Source organism: Phyllobates terribilis, unplaced genomic scaffold (genome assembly GCF_046119375.1).
Source record: "Phyllobates terribilis strain yellow unplaced genomic scaffold, ASM4611937v1 Scaffold_1__5_contigs__length_1240528914, whole genome shotgun sequence".
Lineage (NCBI taxonomy): Eukaryota > Metazoa > Chordata > Amphibia > Anura > Dendrobatidae > Phyllobates > Phyllobates terribilis.
The window spans coordinates 907,341,239-907,363,196 of record NW_027362761.1 but is presented as its reverse complement, the minus strand read 5'-3'; the positions used below and the strand labels follow the sequence as shown (position 1 = coordinate 907,363,196).

At 39.8% G+C, this 21,958-nt stretch overlaps 1 protein-coding gene across 4 annotated transcripts in view; it reads left to right on the top strand.

Annotated features, from left to right (window-relative positions):
- TRPC3 (transient receptor potential cation channel subfamily C member 3) overlaps positions 1–21,958 on the top strand; it is a 443,652-nt gene that overhangs the window by 350,659 nt on the left and 71,035 nt on the right. For all 4 annotated transcript variants that reach the window (XM_073641255.1, XM_073641245.1, XM_073641236.1 and 1 more), the window contains exons 5-6: positions 952–1,168; positions 2,540–2,773. In XM_073641255.1, coding sequence (XP_073497356.1) covers positions 952–1,168; positions 2,540–2,773 — 451 coding nt within the window. The remainder of the gene's footprint in view (positions 1–951; positions 1,169–2,539; positions 2,774–21,958) is intronic.

Sequence of the window (21,958 nt, the reverse complement as noted above, 5' to 3'; positions counted from 1 at the left end):
CCAAACAATGCTGCGGACGATCGTTCAGCCGATAGCCATCTGAGCCAAGTCTCCCATACACAGGAGTGCCAATTCTGCCGTCGGTTCCTGTGTTCTCTGAGAAAGCCACCGGCTGACACATCTACCAGTGAGTTATCTACGGGAGAAAAATGCGATCAGCAGTCTGAAATTGGCCACAAGCGATAGACATTTTCACCGACAATCAGTCGGCCGGTACCCCCATACATATTAGACTTTCAGCTGAATCCTTCAATATCGGTGGGTTTGGTTGACATTAGTCTAATGTGTATTAGGGCCTTAAGATATTGTATGTTAGAGAATTCCCCAGCTCGATGATGGCTTTCATGTGCCAACACATCAGTAAACATATGTTTTTTGATATTTTTTAGACATGTGTATAGTAGTGTAGTCACTGAATGTAGGAGGTGGTACAAGATTTTCTTATATACTAATGTATAAGAAACTGCCTGACCTTTTCCAAAGCCATGTACATTGTTTGTATAAAGCACGATAGTAGCCAGCACTATTATTTTTTCCTATTGGATGTGATACTTTGTAAAGGTCGGTATTGGTGAAATGCTCTTTAAGTGCACTCACACATTGAGAATGTTCATGCATGTCAGCCTTTTGTGCACACACGGCCAGTTTCTTTCAACATAAAAGGTTTTGCTCCTCTCTCTTAAATTGATAACATTTGGCTAGTATCTTGGAAGAGTTTTAGAAAATCTTATAAAATGTTTTATTACTATTATTACTCAACTTCTATGATTTTTTATTAATGCTATGGCTTTATCTAAACACACTGCATAGTATCTATTGGGGAAGAAAGATGTATACCAGATTATTTAATATTGGAAATGTTATACATATTAAACACCCACATGCCAATCCTGTTTTCCTCTGCCCTGTATTTTACACATATTTCCTAGTAACCGTATTTCTTTCTTCTAGTTAGGCAAGATTCTTCGAAGCCCTTTCATGAAGTTTGTGGCACACGCTGCCTCATTTATCATTTTCCTGTGCCTACTCGTCTTCAATGCATCAGATAGATTTGAAGGCATCAAAACTCTACCAAACATCACTGTCATTGAATATCCAAAGCAGATTTTCAGAGTGAAGACCACACGATTTACATGGACGGAAATGCTCATCATGGTATGGGTTCTAGGTAGGTTAATTTTTAACATGTTTATTCTATATGAAAACAAATGGTATCCGATGTAGAAATGTCAGACACATGTATTTATTTCAGATACAATCGTCCACATTTAGGCATTAGAAATATTGTTCATTTAACATCTGTAAGTTTTGCAAGATATCCCAAGCATTGTTTTGATTGCATTGCTTAATTGTGGTAACTAGAGACGAGAGAACCCAAACTTTAAAGTTCAAACACGAACATGAACTTCTCCCGGAAGTCCGTTTCAGTGTTCGGAGTTCTGGGCTTTCGCAGACCCCTAGCTCTTACTACAACCATTTTACAGCAACAAAGCTTGGGTCTCCATTGACTTCTATGGAGTTGAAGTTCTGGTTCAAGTTTGGGTGAACCCTAACGGTTAGAGATGCATATACTGCAGATTTCTGACTACAACAAATATATGCAAGTTAATTGATGTTCATTTAAAGAACTATTCACAGGGGCTTATACAAACTGTATGGGACATAACAATCATAATAATTTTGTCCCGATACAGTATGCATATTACCTGGAGCATGTTCCCTGTTTACATGATAAGATGTGCTGCCAACGACAATGATTTAATGGTCAGCATGAATGATCCAATCAGACAACGAACAAGCGTCTTGCTTGTTTACCCATCAACAAGTGAAAGGACCTCTAGTAATTAGCACTAGTGAGTGAGTGAATTAGCAAATATGGAACAACCCATTTGCGGTTGCAGACATATATTTCCCCCCTTGTCTTACACAACTTCGTAGCTGCTTCCTTGTCAATTTAATTGCGCTTAATCATTGACAATTAAAACTCCAACATGTAACGACCTGAGGGAGACCAAAAGAAAGCCTATGGATCTCAATATATACAGGGCATTTACAATAAACAGAAGAATACACTTTCTACAATCAGCTCATGATGTTAGCTAGTGTACATGGGACATACAAGGCAGTGTTATACTAAAATAAAACACATATTCCTTCAGCATTTTGTGGATTTAGCAGGGCAGGATTTTTACTTTTGAATAATGCTGGAGATCATGTAGCTATTTGCATGCTAAGCAGGTATGGGGGTGACTAGCTCACACCTTCAAGATGCTAACCCCTCATGCATATATATCACATCCTTTCAATAATACATACGGTGACCATGTAAAAGGAAATCAATAACTGACTCTGATTTTTCACTTTTGATTTTTAACCCTTAGAATTCTTAGAGGTTGAATTATTTAGATTTTTTGACACCAGTCTCTATGTATGAAGCAATATAAATGCTGTGACAATCGCATAGGTTAGCTTGGCTGGAATGGAGAATAAGCTTTTCACTGCATTATGTAACTGCTGAGATCCTCTTTTTCTTCTGTAGGAATGATGTGGTCGGAGTGTAAGGAGCTGTGGCTGGAAGGACCCAGGGAATATGTCCTGCAGCTGTGGAATGTGCTCGATTTTGGAATGCTCTCCATCTTCATTGCAGCATTTACTGCAAGGCTACTAGCTTTTATGCAAGCCTCTAAAGCACAACAGTATGTGGATAAAAATATCCAAGAAAGTGATTTATCTTTGGTCACACTTCCTCCTGAAGTGGAGTATTTTACTTACGGTAAGAACCCGATATTTGAGTAACTTGTGATAGTCATGTAGTACAGACTGTATAGTTCATATGTCAGTAGGTAAGAACTATACAGAATTATTTACAAGGACAAAGAAAAATAAATGCCAATACCAAATTTTTATATACGCTTTTCTATATATAAGCAGTCTGCTGAGACTTTCTAATGTCTCCTGGTTTTAGTCCTTCAGGATGCAGAATTTACAATGTATTGTCTCCTTCAAACTAAACTTGTGTGATCCATAATTCTTCATATGTTTACTTCTATACAATTGCCACTAGATTGTGAACCTAAGTGCAGTGATTGAAGCTAAGTCTTACTGACTTCTGCCAGAAAGAATTTGACTGATTAGATTTTTGTTTTGTATCTTTTGGCATGTAACTAAATGAAAGGAAATGTGAAGGTTCCTATGACTAAAAAGAAGTTAATGATACAGAAAGTACAGTGGAAACTTGTATAACTTACAAAAAGAAAAGCTTTTATTATTGATGGAAGCCATCATTTGTCACAAGCTTTTGATAACCCATCGAAGAGCAGCATGATATAGGGGCAGAGACCCTGATTCCAGCGATGTATCATTTATTGGACTACTTGCTGCAGTTTTGATAAAATTACAGTTTTCACTGTTCGCTCAATGCTGATTGCTGTATAACCCCACTCACACCACTGATTGTTAGCTTTCAGTGTACTGTGCATATGCAGAAAGCTGCTATTCAGTGGTGGGGCAGGGGTTATACAGAGCTCATGCATATTGAGGACAACCTGGCAGCAGTGATTTTATCAAAACTACAGCAAGTAGCCTAGTAAGTAGCACATCACTGGAATTAGAGTCCATATCTCTACATTATTCTGGTCTTAGATTAGAAGTAGTGATGAGCGAGTATGTTTTATTAACCCTTTCGCCGAGTATACTAGGCCGAGCACCGAGTATTTATAGCGTGCTCGGGCTTAAAGTTTTCGTCGCTCCGTGAACATGATTTGCGACTGTTTGACAGATTTAATACATGTGAGGAATGCCTGTTTTTCCAGCATTCCTCACATGTATTAAATCTGTCAAACAGTCGCAAATCATCTACACGGAGCGACGAAAACTTAAAGCCCGAGCACGCTATAAATACTCGGTGCTTGGCCTAGTATACTCGGCGAAAGGGTTAACAAAAAATACTCGCTCATCACTAATTAGAAGGCAAAAATCTGGTGACAGATTCCCTTTAAAACATGTCAGATAATTATTCTAATAGTGGTTTGAGAATGGGGAAGCTAAAAATTTAAAGAAGTCAGCATATGAGATGTTAAGAGTGTTCTCCAGGACTTTAATGCTGATGATCTATCCTTAGGATCAGATTATCAAGGTTCTGACCCATTAGCTGATTAATGGAACCACATTGCACAGCTCCGCTCATTGTGTGGTGGCTGTGAATGTTTATGCAAACCTTGTTCCATAAAAGTGAATGGGAGTGAGTTTTCAGTATCATTCAGTCACTGAACAATATATGAAGCTGTGCCGATTCTGGTGTGCCATGGTCCCATCAACAACTAATTGGTGGGGTGGTGGGTGTGAGCCCCAAAGATTTGAAGTTAAAGGGATTTTCCCATGAACAAAGTACATTTTAGTCAACAGATCTTGGAATAATAATAATTTCCACAACTGGATGCGTTTAAATAAAATGTTCCTGTGCTGAGATAATCTCATAAATGTGCCCCTGCTGTGTACTGTGTAATGGCTGTGTCTTACTGTGCAGAGACATGGTCTGATCATACCACATCTACTGGGCAGGAGGGGAAGCAAAAGAGTATACAGACATTACAGCACGGGATCACACCTGATTGGGTAATAAATGGGTAAAATTGCAAAGGGTTTGTAAAAACAAGCAGCTTTGCAACTTACCTCTTATGAAAAATCCTCTCTGTTCTGAAGAACAGAGGGATTTTCACTTCTACAATTAGCTGCTACATTGTCTAGGTTACCAGCCATCGCTGCATGCTATCAGATGTGGCTGGTTTCATAAGCAAGCTCTTAGCTTTAAAACTGACAAGTGCTGCTCTGAAGCTGGCTGGATCTCTGGATCCGACCATCTACAGTGTCCCTGCGTTCTTAAGGTGTTGCAGAAGCTACCTCTGTTTACAGTATCAGAGAGTGCGTAGCTCGGAGCAGCGCACAGCCATGGCACAGATTCGAACCGCCAATCTTCAGGAGGACCATAGCTCTCCCTGGCAATCAGAAAGCTGGGAGGCTGAGGGGCAATGCACTCCTTAAGATAATAGATGAGCACAACCCTCTAATCGAACTAGAAATTTAATAATTTGCATTCCTTCATTGCTTGCTGTCAAGAAACTCCGAGTGCTTTGCTGTTTGTAAAACTAAGCTTTTTTTAATATAAAATGGGCTGTAGAATGAATCCCTCTAAACTTGTAGATTTCTTGAAATCTGGATAACTCAACCTGGTGATAAAGAGTTCAAGAAACTACAACATGACCTGAAGCCCCTTCATTTTCAAGATTTATGTGTACCCCAAAGTTTCAATCTAAAAAAAATAAAAGTAACATTTTCATTTCATATTTGCGCAGACTTGGATTTATGTACAAAACAATATTCCAAATTACACTATAAATTAACAAGTATTTTGTATATCCTATTTTACCATCTACTCATTGTACCTTAATAGTGATCTATCAAAGGATAATGTGTATGTATTTTATGATATAATGACTACCGTAAATATGTAAATGACCTGCCTCCCAACAGGAGCTGGGTACCAACCTCAGGTAGATCCGCTCCCATCTTGACCAGTGGCATACTGTTTAAAGAGGTTGTCCAACACCAAAATAGATATATTTTTTCAGTTATTGATGATTTTAAAATAGTGAATAGAGGCATACTCACCTTCCAGCACCTTCACTGAGTCAGCGCAGGCTGCTACGGAGGTCGGCGCCAACTCCAGAAGTGATGCTTGGTCTATTCGAAGGTCACAGGACAGCTGCAGCCTCTGATTGACTGTAGCGGTCAGGTGGCTAGAAGATCACACCATCTTTCTTTGATGACAGGTTCTTCTAGTCACCTGACTGCTGCAGTCAATCACAGGTTGCAGCATTCCAGCGATTTCCTAACGGAGCAAGCATCTCTTCCAGAGGATGTCCTCGGGAGTGACCTGTGCTGGACCAGCGAGATCACTTGAAGGTGAGTATGTCTCTATTTATTATTTTAAAACCAACAATACTTGAAAAAATGTATTTCGGTGTCAGGCAGGATCTGGCGGTTATGACTGAAAACAGTTCCTCGTGTAGCATTTCTATAGCATAACCCATGATGCCAGTGCGAACAGAGAGCCTAAGCCAACAAAGAGGACATTATAATTTCATGTGTGTTGCAAACTTCCTGAAAGATGTCGCTTATTACCATGTAATTGCTAGGTACCAATAACAATATCATACAACAGTGAAATGTGCAGTTGGCAGATGAAGTAATATTATCAAATTAGCATTAAGTAAATAGACCACATCAGACCACTCACTCCATTTCCTGCATTAGCCCCTATTACGCTGCAAGTAATTTAATAACATGATGTGATATACGACAGGGACCATTTATCTATCCATTGATATCTAAATCCAGGATTGTTTGTTTTCGTTCTAGATGTATGCTTTTCATGAATCAGTGTGTGGCAGACCCTCCGAGTAATTATTATGTTAATAAATCACAGGCAATCTATATCCAGTTACTTACATTGGCTGTCATTAGACTGGGACACAAAAACACAAATGGAAAAGCTTGTAATTAATCAAACTGCTCTCGGCCTTGCTCTATGACATGAATTCTGAGCACATAGTGAATTCATCAAAGCAATTGACTGTTACCTGTTTTTTTTCTCTGTTAAGCAGAAGTAGCAGCTTGCTTGATATCTTTCTGTATGCCCAAGAGATATTTTTTTATAAACCATTGAGCAGCTGAGCGTAGTAATAATAACTAAAATAACAATATATGCAACTGTAAGCATTGATTGTTCCATTGAATGGCAGAACTTCACTTCATCGTATATGAAAGGGTCAAGGAACGCTGAGTATCGAAAAATCCAGCTTCACTCAATGATCAGTCCCATGGCGCAGCTGTGGTTTCTAGTCTTGTCTGTTAATGTAACATGCTACATATTTTTTATTATCTTGTTTGTTAAAGGTTTTTTTTATCATCTTCTAAAGTTACTGTAAAAATAAGAAACTTTGCAATTCATCTCTTCTTGAAACCTGAGAGTATTTTTAATAACAGGGATTTCTAATGTTATAATTTTATTGCTTGTTTCCTAGGTTACTGGCTACCTCTGCAGTCTATCAGAGATAGATGGTTTCCTGGACAGGGAGCCTAGCACTTGCAAGATCTTTGCTATACAGCTTGCAAATGCTGCTCTGAAGCTGCCTGGATTGCTGGCTTCGGCTCGCTTCAGTGCCCCTCAGATGCTGCAGAAATACAGCTCCCTCTATTAGCAGCATCGGAGAGCGAACAAATAAGGCCAGCAGAGTAGCCATGCCACTGGTCGGAACTGTCAATTATCGGGAGCACACCACCCCTCCTTTTCCTAGCAAGCAGGAAGCCAGGAGGCAGGGGAGCAATGCGCTCCTGAAAACACATAAAGATTATCCCTTTAAAGCTAGCTAAATGCGTTAGATAGCTGCAAGCTGAGCGCGTGTTTGGTCCAAAAGGTATTCCTCATGACACTCACATAAACATTAAGTTTAATAAAAAATGGGAATAAGCTGCTGCCTGACACCTCTGCCAGTGTCTTGTCTATTCAAGAACAAAGAATCGGGTACGTGGAAATCAAACAAATCTGTTTTTTCTTTTTCCCGACATCTACTGTTGGGAAAGAGTCTGGACACAGCCATACATGAGGTGCAGGAGCTTGGGGCCCTTGTGTAAAAAGCATGTCTGGCCCCCCCCCTTTTATGTAGACAAAGCTACAGATAATATACTGTGTTTGTATATATATTACATAATTTCCTCTCTAATGTATAGTACCATATCTTATTGCATAGTATCCTCTCTAGTTTTGTACAGCATCATCCCTTATTACGTTGCCTCCTCTTTAGTTATGTATGGTTCCATCTCTTAATACTTAATGTCCTTTTTTGTTATGTTTAGCGCCATTCTATTATTACATAATATCATCTTTTGTTATATATAACACACCTTCCATTACATAGCATATTCTCTTGTTATTTTTGTTATTCTTCTGTCTTTATTTCATAGCATTCTCTCTTAGATAAAAAATTAAATGACTGCTGATGGAATATGGGAAAACTTCTGTTTTAATGGAAGAGGATGATGGACTGGTCTTCTGGTCAGATGCTGCTCCATCAGCAATCACTTTATTTTATAAATATACTTTTTTAGTCCCTTTTTAAAAAACTGATCTCTGCTGGATCCTTGTCTTTAACATAGAAGTCTATGGAAAACGGATCCAATAATTAACCATCCATTTTCTTCCATTTGTAATGGATCCAGTAAGCAAAAAAAGGATTCTTTACAAATGAAAGAAAAACCGATGGCTAATTAATAGATCCGTTTTCAATAGACTTCAATGCTAAAAAACAAATCCAGCAAAGATCAGTTTTTAAAAAACGGATTAAAAAGTTGTGTCTGCACAACTTTTTTGCCAACGGATTGCTGCTGGATCCATTCTAACGGATCATTACTGGACATAGCCTAAATGATGCAAGCAGCGGGCATGAGATCCTTACATCTATGTCATAGAGAAAGCGCCAGGCAGGTACCGTGTTTCCCCGAAAATAAGACCTACCCCACAAAAGAGCCTTAGCATGATTTTACAGGATTTATATGCTTGAAAAAGAAGCCCTAGTTACAGTCAAGGCTGGAATTAGGGGAAGTCAAACTGGGCAATCACCCAGGGTCCCCACTCTCTTAAGGGCCCCCAGCATTTCTATTCCAAGGTTAAGACTGCTTAAGGACCTTTGGTGACTTCACAGTCATGTGAACATGATGTTACCAAGGGTCGCTTAACTGTAGGAGTCTGTAGGAACTGAACAGGAGACACTCCGGTATGGATAGCTGGAAATAAGGGGAAGGAAGAGCAAACTGGGCAATTTCTCAGGGTTCCCCTCTTACAACCCCCAGAGTCTAGAGCTGAATAGGAGACAGGCTGGTATATTTGAGTAGTGTGTGTGTGTACATATACATGTTTGTGTGCAGTGTGTCTGTGTGTTTATATGTGTGTAAATGTACAGTACAGACCAAAAGTTTGGACACCTTCTCATTTAAAGATTTTTCTGTATTTTCATGACTATGAAAATTGTACATTCACACTGAAGGCATCAAAACTATGAATTAACACATGTGGAATTATATACTTAAGAAAAAAGTGTGAAACTACTGAAAATATGTCTTATATTCTAGGTTCTTCAAAGTAGCCACCTTTTGCTTTGATGACTGCTTGCACACTCTTGGCATTCTCTTGATGAGCTTCAAGAAGTAGTCACCGGAAATGGTCTTCCAACAATCTTGAAGGAGTTCCCAGAGATGCTTAGCACTTGTTGGCCCTTTTGCCTTCACTCTGCGGTCCAGCTCACCCCAAACCTTCTTGGTCAAATAGCCCTTACACAGCCTGGAGGTGTGTTTGGGGTCATTGTCCTGTTGAAAAATAAATGATGGTCCAACTAAACGCAAACCGGATGGAATAGCATGCCGCTGCAAGATGCTGTGGTAGCCATGCTGGTTCAGTATGCCTTCAATTTTGAATAAATCCCCAACAGTGTCACCAGCAAAGCACCCCCACACCATCACACCTCCTCCTCCATGCTTCACGGTGGGAACCAGGCGTGTAGAGTCCATCCGTTCACCTTTTCTGCGTCGCACAAAGACACAGTGGTTGGAAACAAAGATCTCAAATTTGGACTCATCAGACCAAAGCACAGATTTCCACTGGTCTAATGTCCATTCCTTGTGTTCTTTAGCCCAAACAGGTCTCTTCTGCTTGTTGCCTGTCCTTAGCAGTGGTTTCCTAGCAGCTATTTTACCATGAAGACCTGCTGCACAAAGTCTCCCCTTAACAGTTGTTGAAGATATGTGTCTGCTGCTAGAACTCTGTGTGGCATTGACCTGGTCTCTAATCTGAGCTGCTGTTAACCTGCGATTTCTGAGGCTGGTGACTCGGATAAACTTATCCACAGAAGCAGAGGTGACTCTTGGTCTTCCTTTCCTGGGGCGGTCCTCATGTGAGACAGTTTCTTTGTAGCGCTTGATAGTTTTTGCAACTGCACTTGGGGACACTTTCAAAGTTTTCAAAATTTTTTCGGACTGACTGACCTTCATTTCTTAAAGTAATGATGGCCAAAGATTTTTCTTTACTTAGCTGCTTTTTTCTTGCCATAATACAAATTCTAACAGTCTATTCAGTAGGACTATCAGCTGTGTATCCACCAGACTTCTGCACAACACAACTGATGGTCCCAACCCCATTTATAAGGCAAGAAATCCCACTTATTAAACCTGACAGGGCACACCTGTGAAGTGAAAACCATTTCCGGTGACTACCTCTTGAAGCTCATCAAGAGAATGCCAAGAGTGTGCAAAGCAGTCATCAAAGCAAAAGGTGGCTACTTTGAAGAACCTAGAATATAAGACATATTTTCAGTTGTTTCACACTTTTTTGTTAAGTATATAATTCCACATGTGTTAGTTCATAGTTTTGATGCCTTCAGTGTGAATGTACAATTTTCAAAGTCAAGAAAATACAGAAAAATCTTTAAATGAGAAGGTGTGTCCAAACTTTTGGTCTGTACTATATATATATATATATATGTATAGTGTAGTGTGTGCATTATACGTGTGTGTGTATGCATGTGTAGATTCCACATTTATTAAGTGGTGTGCGCATTTTAATAAATTAGGTGCATCTTACTTCAGCGGCCCTGTTCATTAACACTGGCCTGCACAATGCCAATCTTAATGAATCAGGACCATTGTTCTCGTTAGCTCATCATCCAGTGTAAACAGGAGATGTGCTGCCGATAACGTGATATGTACAATGGGGAAAATAAGTATTTGATACACTGACGATTTTGGAGGTTTTCCCACCTACAAAGAATGGAGAGGTCTGTAATTTTTTATCATAGTTACACTTCGCCTGTGAGAGACAGAATCTTAAAAAAAATCCATAAAATCACATTGTATGACATAATTAATTTGCATTTTATTTCATGGAATAAGTATTTAATACAATAGAAAAACAGAACTTAATATTTGATAGAGAAACCTTTGTTTGCAATTACAGACGTTTCCTGTAGTTCTTGACCAAGTTTGCACACACTGCAGCAGGGATTTTGGCCCACTCCTCCATACAGATCTCCAAAAGATTTTTCAGGTTTCGGGGCTGTCGCTGGGCAACATTGAGTTTCAGCTCCCTCCAAAGATTTTCTATTGGGACCAGGTCTGAAGACTGGCTAAGCCACTCCAGGACCTAGAAATGCTTCTTATAGAGCCATGCCTTAATTGCCCTCGCTGTATGTTTCAGGTAATTATCATGCTGGAAGACTCAGCCAAAACTCATCTTCAATGCTCTTACTGAGGGAAGGAGGTTGTTGGCCAAAATCTAGCAATACATGACCCCATCCATCCTCCCTTCAATATGGTGCAGTCGTCCTATCTCCTTTGCAGAAAAGCACCCCCAAAGTATGATGTTTCCCCCACCATGCTTCACGGTTGGGACCGTGTTCTTGTGGTTGTACTCATCTTTCTTCCTCCAAACACAGTGAGTGGAGTTGAGATCAAAAAACTCTATTTTGGTCTTATCTGACTACATGACCATCTCTCATGCCTACTCTGGATCATGAAGATGGTCATTGGCAAACTTCAAACGGGCCTGGACATGTGCTGGCGTGAACAGGAGGACATTGTGTGCCGTGCAGGATTTTAATCCTTGACGGCGTAGTGTATTACTAACGGTAATGTTTGAGACTGTGGTCCCAGCTCTCTTCAGGTCATTGACCAGGGCCTCCCGTGTAGTTCTGGGCTGATTCCTGACCCTTTACAGAATCATCCTTACCCCACGAGGCGAGATCCAGCATGTAGCCCCAGCTCGAGGAAGATTGACAGTCGTCTTGTGTTTCTTCCATTTTCTAATAATTGCGCCAACAGTTGTTGCCTTCTCAATAAGCTGCCGGCCTATTGTCCTGAAAAAAACAAAGACAAAAGCACAATACACAGTTACCCTAAAGTAAATAAAATAAATAAACTGCAAGAGTGCATGAAGGTAATGATAATAATGAAAATAATAAAGGGTATTTAGTTAACATAATTTTGATCAAAAATTGTCCCACAAGGGTTGCTGTGATGAGGCGGGATGGCTTTTACATTATTTTGATCTAAATTATGTTATCTAAATACCCTTTATTATTTTCATTATTATCATTACCTTCATGCACTTTTGCAGTTTATTTATTTATTTTATTTACTTTAGGGTAACTGTGTATTGTGCTTTCGTCTTTGTTTTTACTTACACTGCATGCACACTAATTAAATTTTTCAGTTCAGAATTTTTGCTTTTTTTGCCTATTGTCCTGTAGCCTATTCCAACCTTGTGCTGGTCTACAATTTTGTCCCTGGTGTCCTTAGACAGCTCTTTGGTCTTGGCCATGGTGGAGAGGTTGGAGTGTGGTTGATTGAGTGTGTGGACAGGTGTCTTTTATACAGGTAACAAGTTCAAACAGGTGCAGTTAATACAGGTAATGAGTGCAAAGTAGCAGGGCTTCTTAAAGAAAAACTAACAGGTTCATGAGAGCCAGAATTCTTGCTGGTTGGTAGTTGATCAGATACTTATTTCATGCAATAAAATGCAATTTAATTATGTAAAAATCATACAATGTGATTTTCTGTTTTTTTATTTTTAGATTTCTATCTCATAGGTGAAGTGTACCTACGATAAAAATTACAGACCTCTTCATTCTGTGTAGGTGGGAAAACTTGCAAAATAGGCAGTGTATCAAATACTTATTTTCCCCACTGTATGGTAACAGAATGATCTATTAGTGATCGTTCTAACCCCATTGTTCTTTGTCACCATGTGTAAAGAGTAGATTATTGTAGGATCACAAGAAATTCATGATGGAATTTAGGGTTTGTAGAGTTATGTTGATGTTCCAGAATGCGATGACATGATTATATTTGAATAAATGTTGATTTTGAGTAACTGTGGATTTATGGCTGAAAAAAGCCATAAACCATCTTTTGGAGCAAAATATAATATAAGACCCTGTCTTATTTTCGGAGAACCACGGTAGCTAAGGGTGGTTTCCTACAGCTCCACTTTCTACTGCAGGCAGTGGAGCTGCGGGAACACTTCCTGACCTGTGCGCTGCTAATGGGCACCTCAGAGCTTCGTACTCTGGGATCTTGCCGTATGCCGTCCACCACCATGTCCCGTATTTGAAAATAAAGGACTGTTTTATGAAGATTCGGTGAGTACTGCCTTTATCCATTTCTTCTCTTATATAGACAATACACTATATACATAAGGGTTATAGATACATAATGGTCAGAGATGCAAACACAATAGTAGTGGTACAAAAGTATGCAGATATTAAGAGTCAGTTACCAGTCAGATGAAGGCCTGGCTTGCAAGGGAGGGGCTGCCACATGGGAGGCTTGTGGTTCCCTCTGTTGGCTGACTTCTCCCACACGATGTGTTGTCCCGGCCTCCCAGAGAAAAAGCAATAGGTGAAGAGCTGCAGGGGCTTTTTAATCCCTCTGGGTCACCCCCCTTCTGGCCCCTGGGCTGGACTCAAATCTCCACCCCTGGATTCTAGCAGCTAGAAAGTCCAGAAACTAAGAGGGTTTATAACTCCTTAATGGACGGTCCTAGGGAGCAAGTTCTGATGTCTTCGGATTCAGCTGGGCTCCTGCTACGCATGGAGACTAAACACAGTGGCCCTAGGGGTTTCCAAATGGCTGTGCCTATGTGCTAGACTGAGTCAAGACCCAGGCAGACATTCACCATGTCCTTGGGGTTTCAAAAATCTATTCGAGGTATGCCTAGAACGTATACTATTTCCATAGCTCGATATGGAATTCTTATATGTCTAACTAAAGGAAATCCACATGGCTAGGAACCACATGGCATGTAAGTCCTTTGTTCTGAGTTGAGCAGGCCTGAGGTGTGATATTTGTCACTCTCCATCTCTTGACCACCTATGCTGCTGCTAACTGTTCTGTTACAACTGCACACGGAAGGTTTTTTTTTTAATCCCCTGCCAAATAGGTTACAATGATTGACATGGAATTATATCTCCAATATTCTTCACACCCATTATTAAAGGGGTTGTCTGGTCAAAAGTGATAAGTCTGCAGTCACTCTATGTGACTGCAGACTTATGAATCACCCATAACATAAAGGCCTTCTGAAATGGAATTGTCCAAAACTGCTTAAGTGCTCTTGATAAAAAAAAACAAAAAAACTTCCTAGCATGCAGATTACATTTAATCTAAGATCTCAGTTCTGATACATCAAGAAAATATTATGCTGCCATGCTTCAAAATACTATGCCATATGGTTAAGTTAACTAATAACAGTGATCAAAGAAAATAGTCTACTGGTTTCATTCAGTGGTGAACAGCATTTGGCTGCCTATATAGGAGGGGGCTCATCTTGTGAATACAGCGGCATCTAGACTATGAGTTATTGTATAATGTGAGATTTGCAATTAACCAGGTAGAACAAAAATATTATGCCCTTTTGATAATAGTAGTTTTTCCAGGGAGGGTACCTACAGCTATACTGTGCTTCCCTTAAACAGTTTGATGACAGATCTGCTGAAGATAGGACAATGTTATAAATAGTGTCAATCCTTAGATTATATGTGGACTGTCTGACATTATCCAGCTTTTGATATCGGCTGAAAATATACATATGTTTGAAATGTCATGATATTTCCCTAATTTATACTGAGCGCTGTAATGAGACACAGGCTGCCCCATGGGAACGCGAAGAATTTTAAGCAACAAGCTTCTTGTTTACCATGAGGCATTTAAAATCCATTGGGTTAATTTGGCTGTAAACATTGTGAATACTGTACTCTGTTATTATTCACTTTGATGCTTTCAGAAATTCTGGTGTTTGGATGAGAAGCCGTTTGTTCACACAGAGAAGATAAATAAGGTCAAGAATTGCTCCAGTGTTGACACACCTATAGTTCCGTTGGTCATGTGCCAAATGTTCACATGGGACCACTACAACCAATCAATGGCCCCATCGGACTGGTGCCGAAAATGCACTGCTTAGAACAGTGATTGGCTGCAGCAGTCACATAGGCATACTGGACAGGACATCACTGCAGAACAAATCAACAAGAGTAGCGGGACTGCAGAAGTCACAACACTGAAACGGTGGGAAGAGGAGTATAAGTCATTTTTCATTTTGACGCATTCTCTGCTGCTAGTATTTTTTTTTCATTCCTAGACAACCCTTTTAAAGTGTATTCCTGTAAACATAAGCCTTCACACAAAATATTTACATTTCACATCTTAACTCCTTCTTGACATCTGACATACATTTACAGTGCAAATCAGGAGTTGATGTATGGAACGGGCTCAGGATCTGAGCCTATAGGGTTTCAGGCAGATGATGGCTGTGTTACACAGCCATCATGTGTTGCTAACAGCCACGGGTTGAGCCAAGATTAGATCACTGCTCTTAACCACCTAAATTTCATATGCCCATCCAATGCGATCACAGGATAACAATGGGATGCCATGACAGCAGGGAGTCTGCTAAAGGCTTCTGTGCCTGCCATGTTGGTACACAGTTATGACCAGACTCTGGATGGGCTTCATAGCAGTCTGTGAATTTTTGAATATTATAATAGAAGCAATCAGACGATTGCAAGTTCAAGTCCCCTAAGGGTATAAAAAAAAAAAAGTTTTAAAAAATATTAATAAAAGTAAAAGAAACTTAAAAATTTGAATCACTCCTCCTTTCCCCCATTAACCCCTTAAGGACCCTGGGATTTTCCGATTTTGCATTTTCGTTTTTGCTCCCCTTGTTCCCAGAGCCATAGTGTTTTTATTTTTTGGACAATATGGCCGTGTGAGGGCTTATTTTTTGCGGGATGAGTTGTACGTTTGAACGACATTACTGGTTTTACCATATCATGTACAGGAAAATGGGAAAAAAATTCCAAGTGCGGTGAAATTGCAAAAAAAGTGCAATACCACAGATATATATATATATTTTTATCACGTTCACTGATTGCTAAAACTGACCAGCCATTATTATTCTCCAGGTCATTACGAGTTCGTAGACACCAAACATGTATAGGTTCTTTTTTATTTAAGTGATGAAAAAAAATTCCAAAGTTTGCTAAAAAAATGGCACCATTTTCCAAGACCCATAGCGTCTCCATTTTTCCGGATCTGGGGCCGGGTGAGGGCTTATTTTTTGCACGCTGACCTGAAGTTTTTATTGATACCATTTTGGGGTAGATCCGATGTTTTGATCGCCCGTTATTGCATTTTATTGCAATGTTGCGGCGAATTATTTTTTTATGTTGATAGATCGGGCGATTCTGAACGCGGCGATACCAAATATGTGTATGTGGGGGTTTTTTTTATTATTTTATTTTAAATGGGCGAAAGGGGGGTGATTTAAACTTTTAGACTTTTTTAATATTTTTAAAAACATTTTTTTTACACTTTTTGCATGCTTCAATAGTCTCCATAGGAGACTAGAAGCAGCACTTGTCTGATCGCCTCTGCTACATAGAGGTGATGAACAGATCACCTCTATGTAGCAGAAATGCTCCTGTACTATGAGCGCCGACCACTAGGTGACGTTCATAACGATCTTTACATGACAACCACTGGGGTCTGCTGCAGACCCAGGGTTGTCATGCCCACGCATCGGTGACCCGCGATCACGTGATGGGGTCACCGATGGGCGGGGTAAGTGACGCGCTTCCTGCAGATGCATTTCATGACAGCGGCATTTCATGACAACCACTGGGGTCTGCTGCACACCCCGGGTTGTCATGCCCATGCATCGGTGACCTGTTAAATGCCGCTGTCAGAGATTGACAGCGGCATTTCATGACAAACACTGGGGTCTGCTGCACACCCCGGGTTGTCATGCCCACGCATCGGTGACCCGCGATCACGTGACGGGGTCACTGATGGGTAAGTGACGCGCTTCCGGCGCGGCGCTGTTAAATGCCGCTGTCAGAGATTGACAGCAGCATTTAACATGTTAACAGCCTCAGGTGGATTGCGATTCCACCCACGGTTGTTGCGAGCATGTCAGCTGTATAAATGAGCTGACATGTGCCCGGTTCAGTGTGGGCTCACTGCCGGAGCCCGCGCTGAATAGGGGGTGACAGCCTGGTGCGTACTATTACGCCCCAGGCTGTAAAGAGGTTAAAGATATACAAAATAAACATATTCAGTTTTGCGGCATCTGTACAAGTCCGATATATCAAAATCTTAATGTAACCTGTATAGTAAACTCGGTAGTACAAAAAAAAAATAGAAATGCCCGAATTCCTTTTTTTTCTTGTTAGATGTGTGAAAAAATGCATTGAACAGTGATTTAAACTTTTATATTTTTTATTTTTTTTTTATATTTTTAAAAACTTTTTTTTACACTTTTTGCTTGCTTCTATAGTCTCCATAGGAGACTAGAAGCAGCAACTGTCTGATCGCCTTTGCTACATAGAGGCGATATAGGCTACATAGAGCTATTTTTGTGGAGACTAATTGCCGTTTTCATTATTTTAGCCAAGCAATGTCAGATGGTGTGAAAAACACTATTCCTGGTAAAACCCTTCTATACTACATTATGTTATACCTACCTGTTGGTATGAGTGCTTTTTGTAGGTGCACATTCAGACTGTGACCATTAAAAAAATTAACTTAGAATAAAAACAAATACCCTGAAGAAAGTAAATAAGTAAATAGTAGTAGTAGCACATGTAAATATCAATGGGTACTTAGTTGATACCATCTTGATCAAAAGTGTGTAAAAGTCACCCCACCCTGACAAGGTGTACCCAATCTGGATGGTCCCTAACTCTAGTGACTCGCCTTTCTATATGCTAGCAGACCGGAGCAGAGCAGGACCTAGATAACACTGTTTTACACCTGCCCATTGAAATGTATATAGACAAGATGCACAGCCCAAAAGCAAGTAAGGGTATGCCTCCATATAAAGTACAAGGAACTAAAGTAAAAATGAAAAAATGGCCAGCATTCCTGTTGGCATACGTGCGATGTGTAGGGGCACATTCATTTTTTTTGTACTATTTTATGCTATAACTATTTACTTTACTCTAGGGTATTTTCTCATAGTTTTTCTTTTTAGGCTTTTTTTTAATATTTGTTAAAGTTGTACTATTTATTTTGTAACAGTTTTCAAAATATGAAATTGGATTTCAAATGTGTAAAAAAAAAATTATTTTCAAGTTATTAAACTTTTTATTAGGTTTGTAACTGTGAAATGATGTTCAAGAGACGACTTTCTTTTCACCCAGCTGTAGACATTACATAGCTCTCAGCCAAATATTCATTCATTCCTCAGCCTTAACTGGGCTCATTGAATGAGCATGTTATTTTACTAGCGAGGGGATATGTCTGGGAGCCCCCATAGACATTGTGAGACTAAAAACCAAGCAATGTGAACTGAGGTCTAAGATGGTACACATGCAAGAAATAGGAGCATGTTCACACTAGCAAAAAGAAGCAAAACCTACAAAAGACAAAAAATATCTCATACCCTACCATCATTATATATAAATGTAAAGCAAAGTTGCATATGAAATATAGGGTACTTAGTGAACTATTTTTGATCAAAAAAACATTGTGAGACTAACAGGATTCAACAACACTAAGAAACTAGACTCCTCTTATACAGTATACAGGTGTGCGCTGTAACAATGAAATAACACATTTATAGGTATCTCACTTCTGGAGCCCTATCACTCTTAAAAATGTTTATTGAACCATTATACAGTGGAAAGTAGAAAATGAAATGAGAACATAAGGCCTCAAGACATAATAACAACAAAATAGAGACAATGACTGCAGACAAATATATATACACATGCGTATATATACACAAAAATATACATCAAATAATCATAATAACAGGAAGAAAATAAGTCCCCTACAACTTTTTGGAGAGGCTAGGGAACAGACAGTTTTTCATTCAATGAAAAACAAAAATGATTACCGCAATTCACTTGATGGTGCTATATAAGTGAGTAAATTATTCCAAATGATCTGCAGACCAATCCTTTAATCTAGTCCACAGTTCAAGACAGGTGACTGACTCAAAATTTTTATTTTTCAACCATTTGTGTTTCCCTAAGAAACATCCACTTTTTGGAGGAAAATACATCACAATCTAGGGTTCTGTATTTACCAAAAGGCACATTTCTAAAAGATTTTGTGAAAGAAACTGGTGAAGTGCTCATTTACTGTGAAGCGATCATGACAAATTTTGTTTTACAAGTTAATGTTTTGCATTACTACATTTACTAAGAATTATCATACAATATGTAAGTGTGCCAATACAGGAGATGACAGAATCATTTCTCTGTTATTGGAATGGGTCTGTGCCAATACAGGAGATGACAGAATCATTTCTCTGTTATTGGAATGGGTCCTTTCCAATCTGTCAGAACCATACCAAAACTTAAAGCAACACTTCAGCGTTTTTTTATTTTCAAACTGATGTCGTGTCAGTAATCTAAGTTCCCTGCCTCTAATATTATTCTTTCCAGCCATGTCTTCATCTGTTATCAGTGCTGCTTCGGTCGTCTCCTGTAGGTTGTGAACTGCCGGGTCGCTCCAGTGTTTGCTGCGCCATCCAGAAGTCACTACTAAATGTAAGTCTATGAGAGCCATAACTAGGCCAGAATGAGGCCTTCATACACTTACATTCAGAGCGTGTGACCGTTAGCTTTGCCTTCCGGTCAGTTAAAAGTTGCCGTCAAAGATGGTGGCTGGTAAGTATATTACTAGGGGCAGGGAACTTAGATTAACGGCACCACTCCAGCACTAAAAATGTAAAACAAAACTCTGCAGTGGTACTTTAATAAGTCGATCTGGGGCTTCAGCTATAAGAAAGTATCCTGCATGCTGGAAAAAAGTCTACCTATTATACATACAGTGGGGAAAATAAGTATTTGATACACTGCCGAATTTGCAGGTTTTCCCACCTACAAAGAATGGAGAGGTCTGTAATTTTTATCGTAGGCACACTTCAAATGTGAGAGACAGAATAAAAAAAAAATCACATTGTATGATTTTTAAATAATTAAATTGCATTTTATTGCATTAAATAAGTATTTGATCACCTTCCAACCAGCAAGATTTCTGGCTCTCACAGACCTGTTAGTTTTTCTTTAAGAAGCCCCCCTAGTCTGCATTCATTACGTGTATTAATTGCACCTGTTTGAACTCGTTACCTGTATAAAAGACACATGTCCACACACTCAATCAATCACACTCCAACCTCTCCACCATAGCCAAGACCAAAGAGCTGTCTAAATACACCTGGGACAAAATTGTAGGCCAGCAGAAGGCTGGGATGGGCTACAGGACAATAGGCAGGCAGCTTGTTGAGAAAGAAACAACTGTTTGCACAATTATTAGAAAATGGAAGAAACACAAGATGACTGTCCATCTTCCTCGGTCTAGAACACCATGCAAGATTTCGCCTCATGGGGTAAGGATGATTCTGAAAAACAGACAAAGAAGAAAAAACCCCAGAATAAAATGTAACTTTTAATAGATTTTCTAAAAGACCGACAAATTGGTCACAAAATGGACAAACACCATAAAAATGTCCGTGCAACAAGGGGTAATGATCAGGGGTATGATGAGATAATGTCATTCAGGCTGGCCCTAAATATCTCTAAATGAATTAGGACCCTACCTGACAGCAGACGTTTATCACCCTAGCGAGACGGTTTGGTGTCCCCGCTGCACTTTGGCTGTCCCTTGATTGCCCTATTAGGCCCTTGCACCAGACATACATTAACTAAGAAATATTAAGCAAAACTCTTTATCCTATGCAGTGGTTCCGCCCAGGTCACAACCAGATGTTGTAATGTTATATCACGGAACCTCTCCTTTGAAGAACGCATGGCCTTAAGTAATCTAAGTCAGGATACTTCTCTTGTCATTAAACAATCAGACAAGGGGGGGAACACAGTACTTCTTGATAGGGAACAGTACGTTGAGATGTGTCGTACCATCTTATCGGACACTTCTACCTACGAAATGCTTAGGTCAGATCTCACTGCTGCATATACGAAAACTCTAATATCTTACGCCAAGCAAAAACAACTGGATTGATTTCCACAAATGAGCTTAATTATTTGTTACCTAAATGTCTTGTTGCCCCCACCTTCTATGCTCTCCCTAAAGTACATAAGGGGTATCCCCCCCTTAAAGGTAGACCTATTGTGTCGGGGGTTGATGCCTTAAGTCAGAATTCTAGTGTGTATCTTGATCAAATACTGTGACCTTTTGTTACTGCCTTACCTTCATATCTTAGAGATACCACGGACCTCATAACCAAACTGGATGGTATTATGGTGGATCCAGGTACTATTCTAGTGTCTATAGATGTCGAGGCACTGTACTCTAGTATGCATCACGAAGCAGGCTTGGCAGCAGTTGGTTTTTTCCTGAGCTCTAGGGGAGTACATCTTATCCCCCACAATAAGTTTATTTTACAACTGCTTGGCTATATCCTACAACATAACTATTTCCTGTTCAACGGGAGGTTTTACCACCAGCTCAGGGGCACAGCGATGGGGAGCCCCTGTGCCCCCACTTATACTAATTTGCTCCTGGGCTGGTGGGAGGATAGGATAGAGTTTGGAGACGGGGATGTCGTCAGTGTTCCCCATATTCAATGCTGGGGACGATACATCAACGACATCCTCGTCCTCTGGTCTGGTGACTCTACTTCTTTTTTGACATTTATTGACCATCTTAATGTCAACAATCTTGGTCTGAAATTCACGAATGAAATAGGGGGCGACAGCATAGCTTTTTTGGATGTTATGATCAGTACTGATAAAGAAGGCTTCTTGAAGACATCAATTTATAGGAAACCTACTGCAGCGAATAACCTACTAAGATGGGAAAGCCATCATCCCGCCCCTTTGAAACG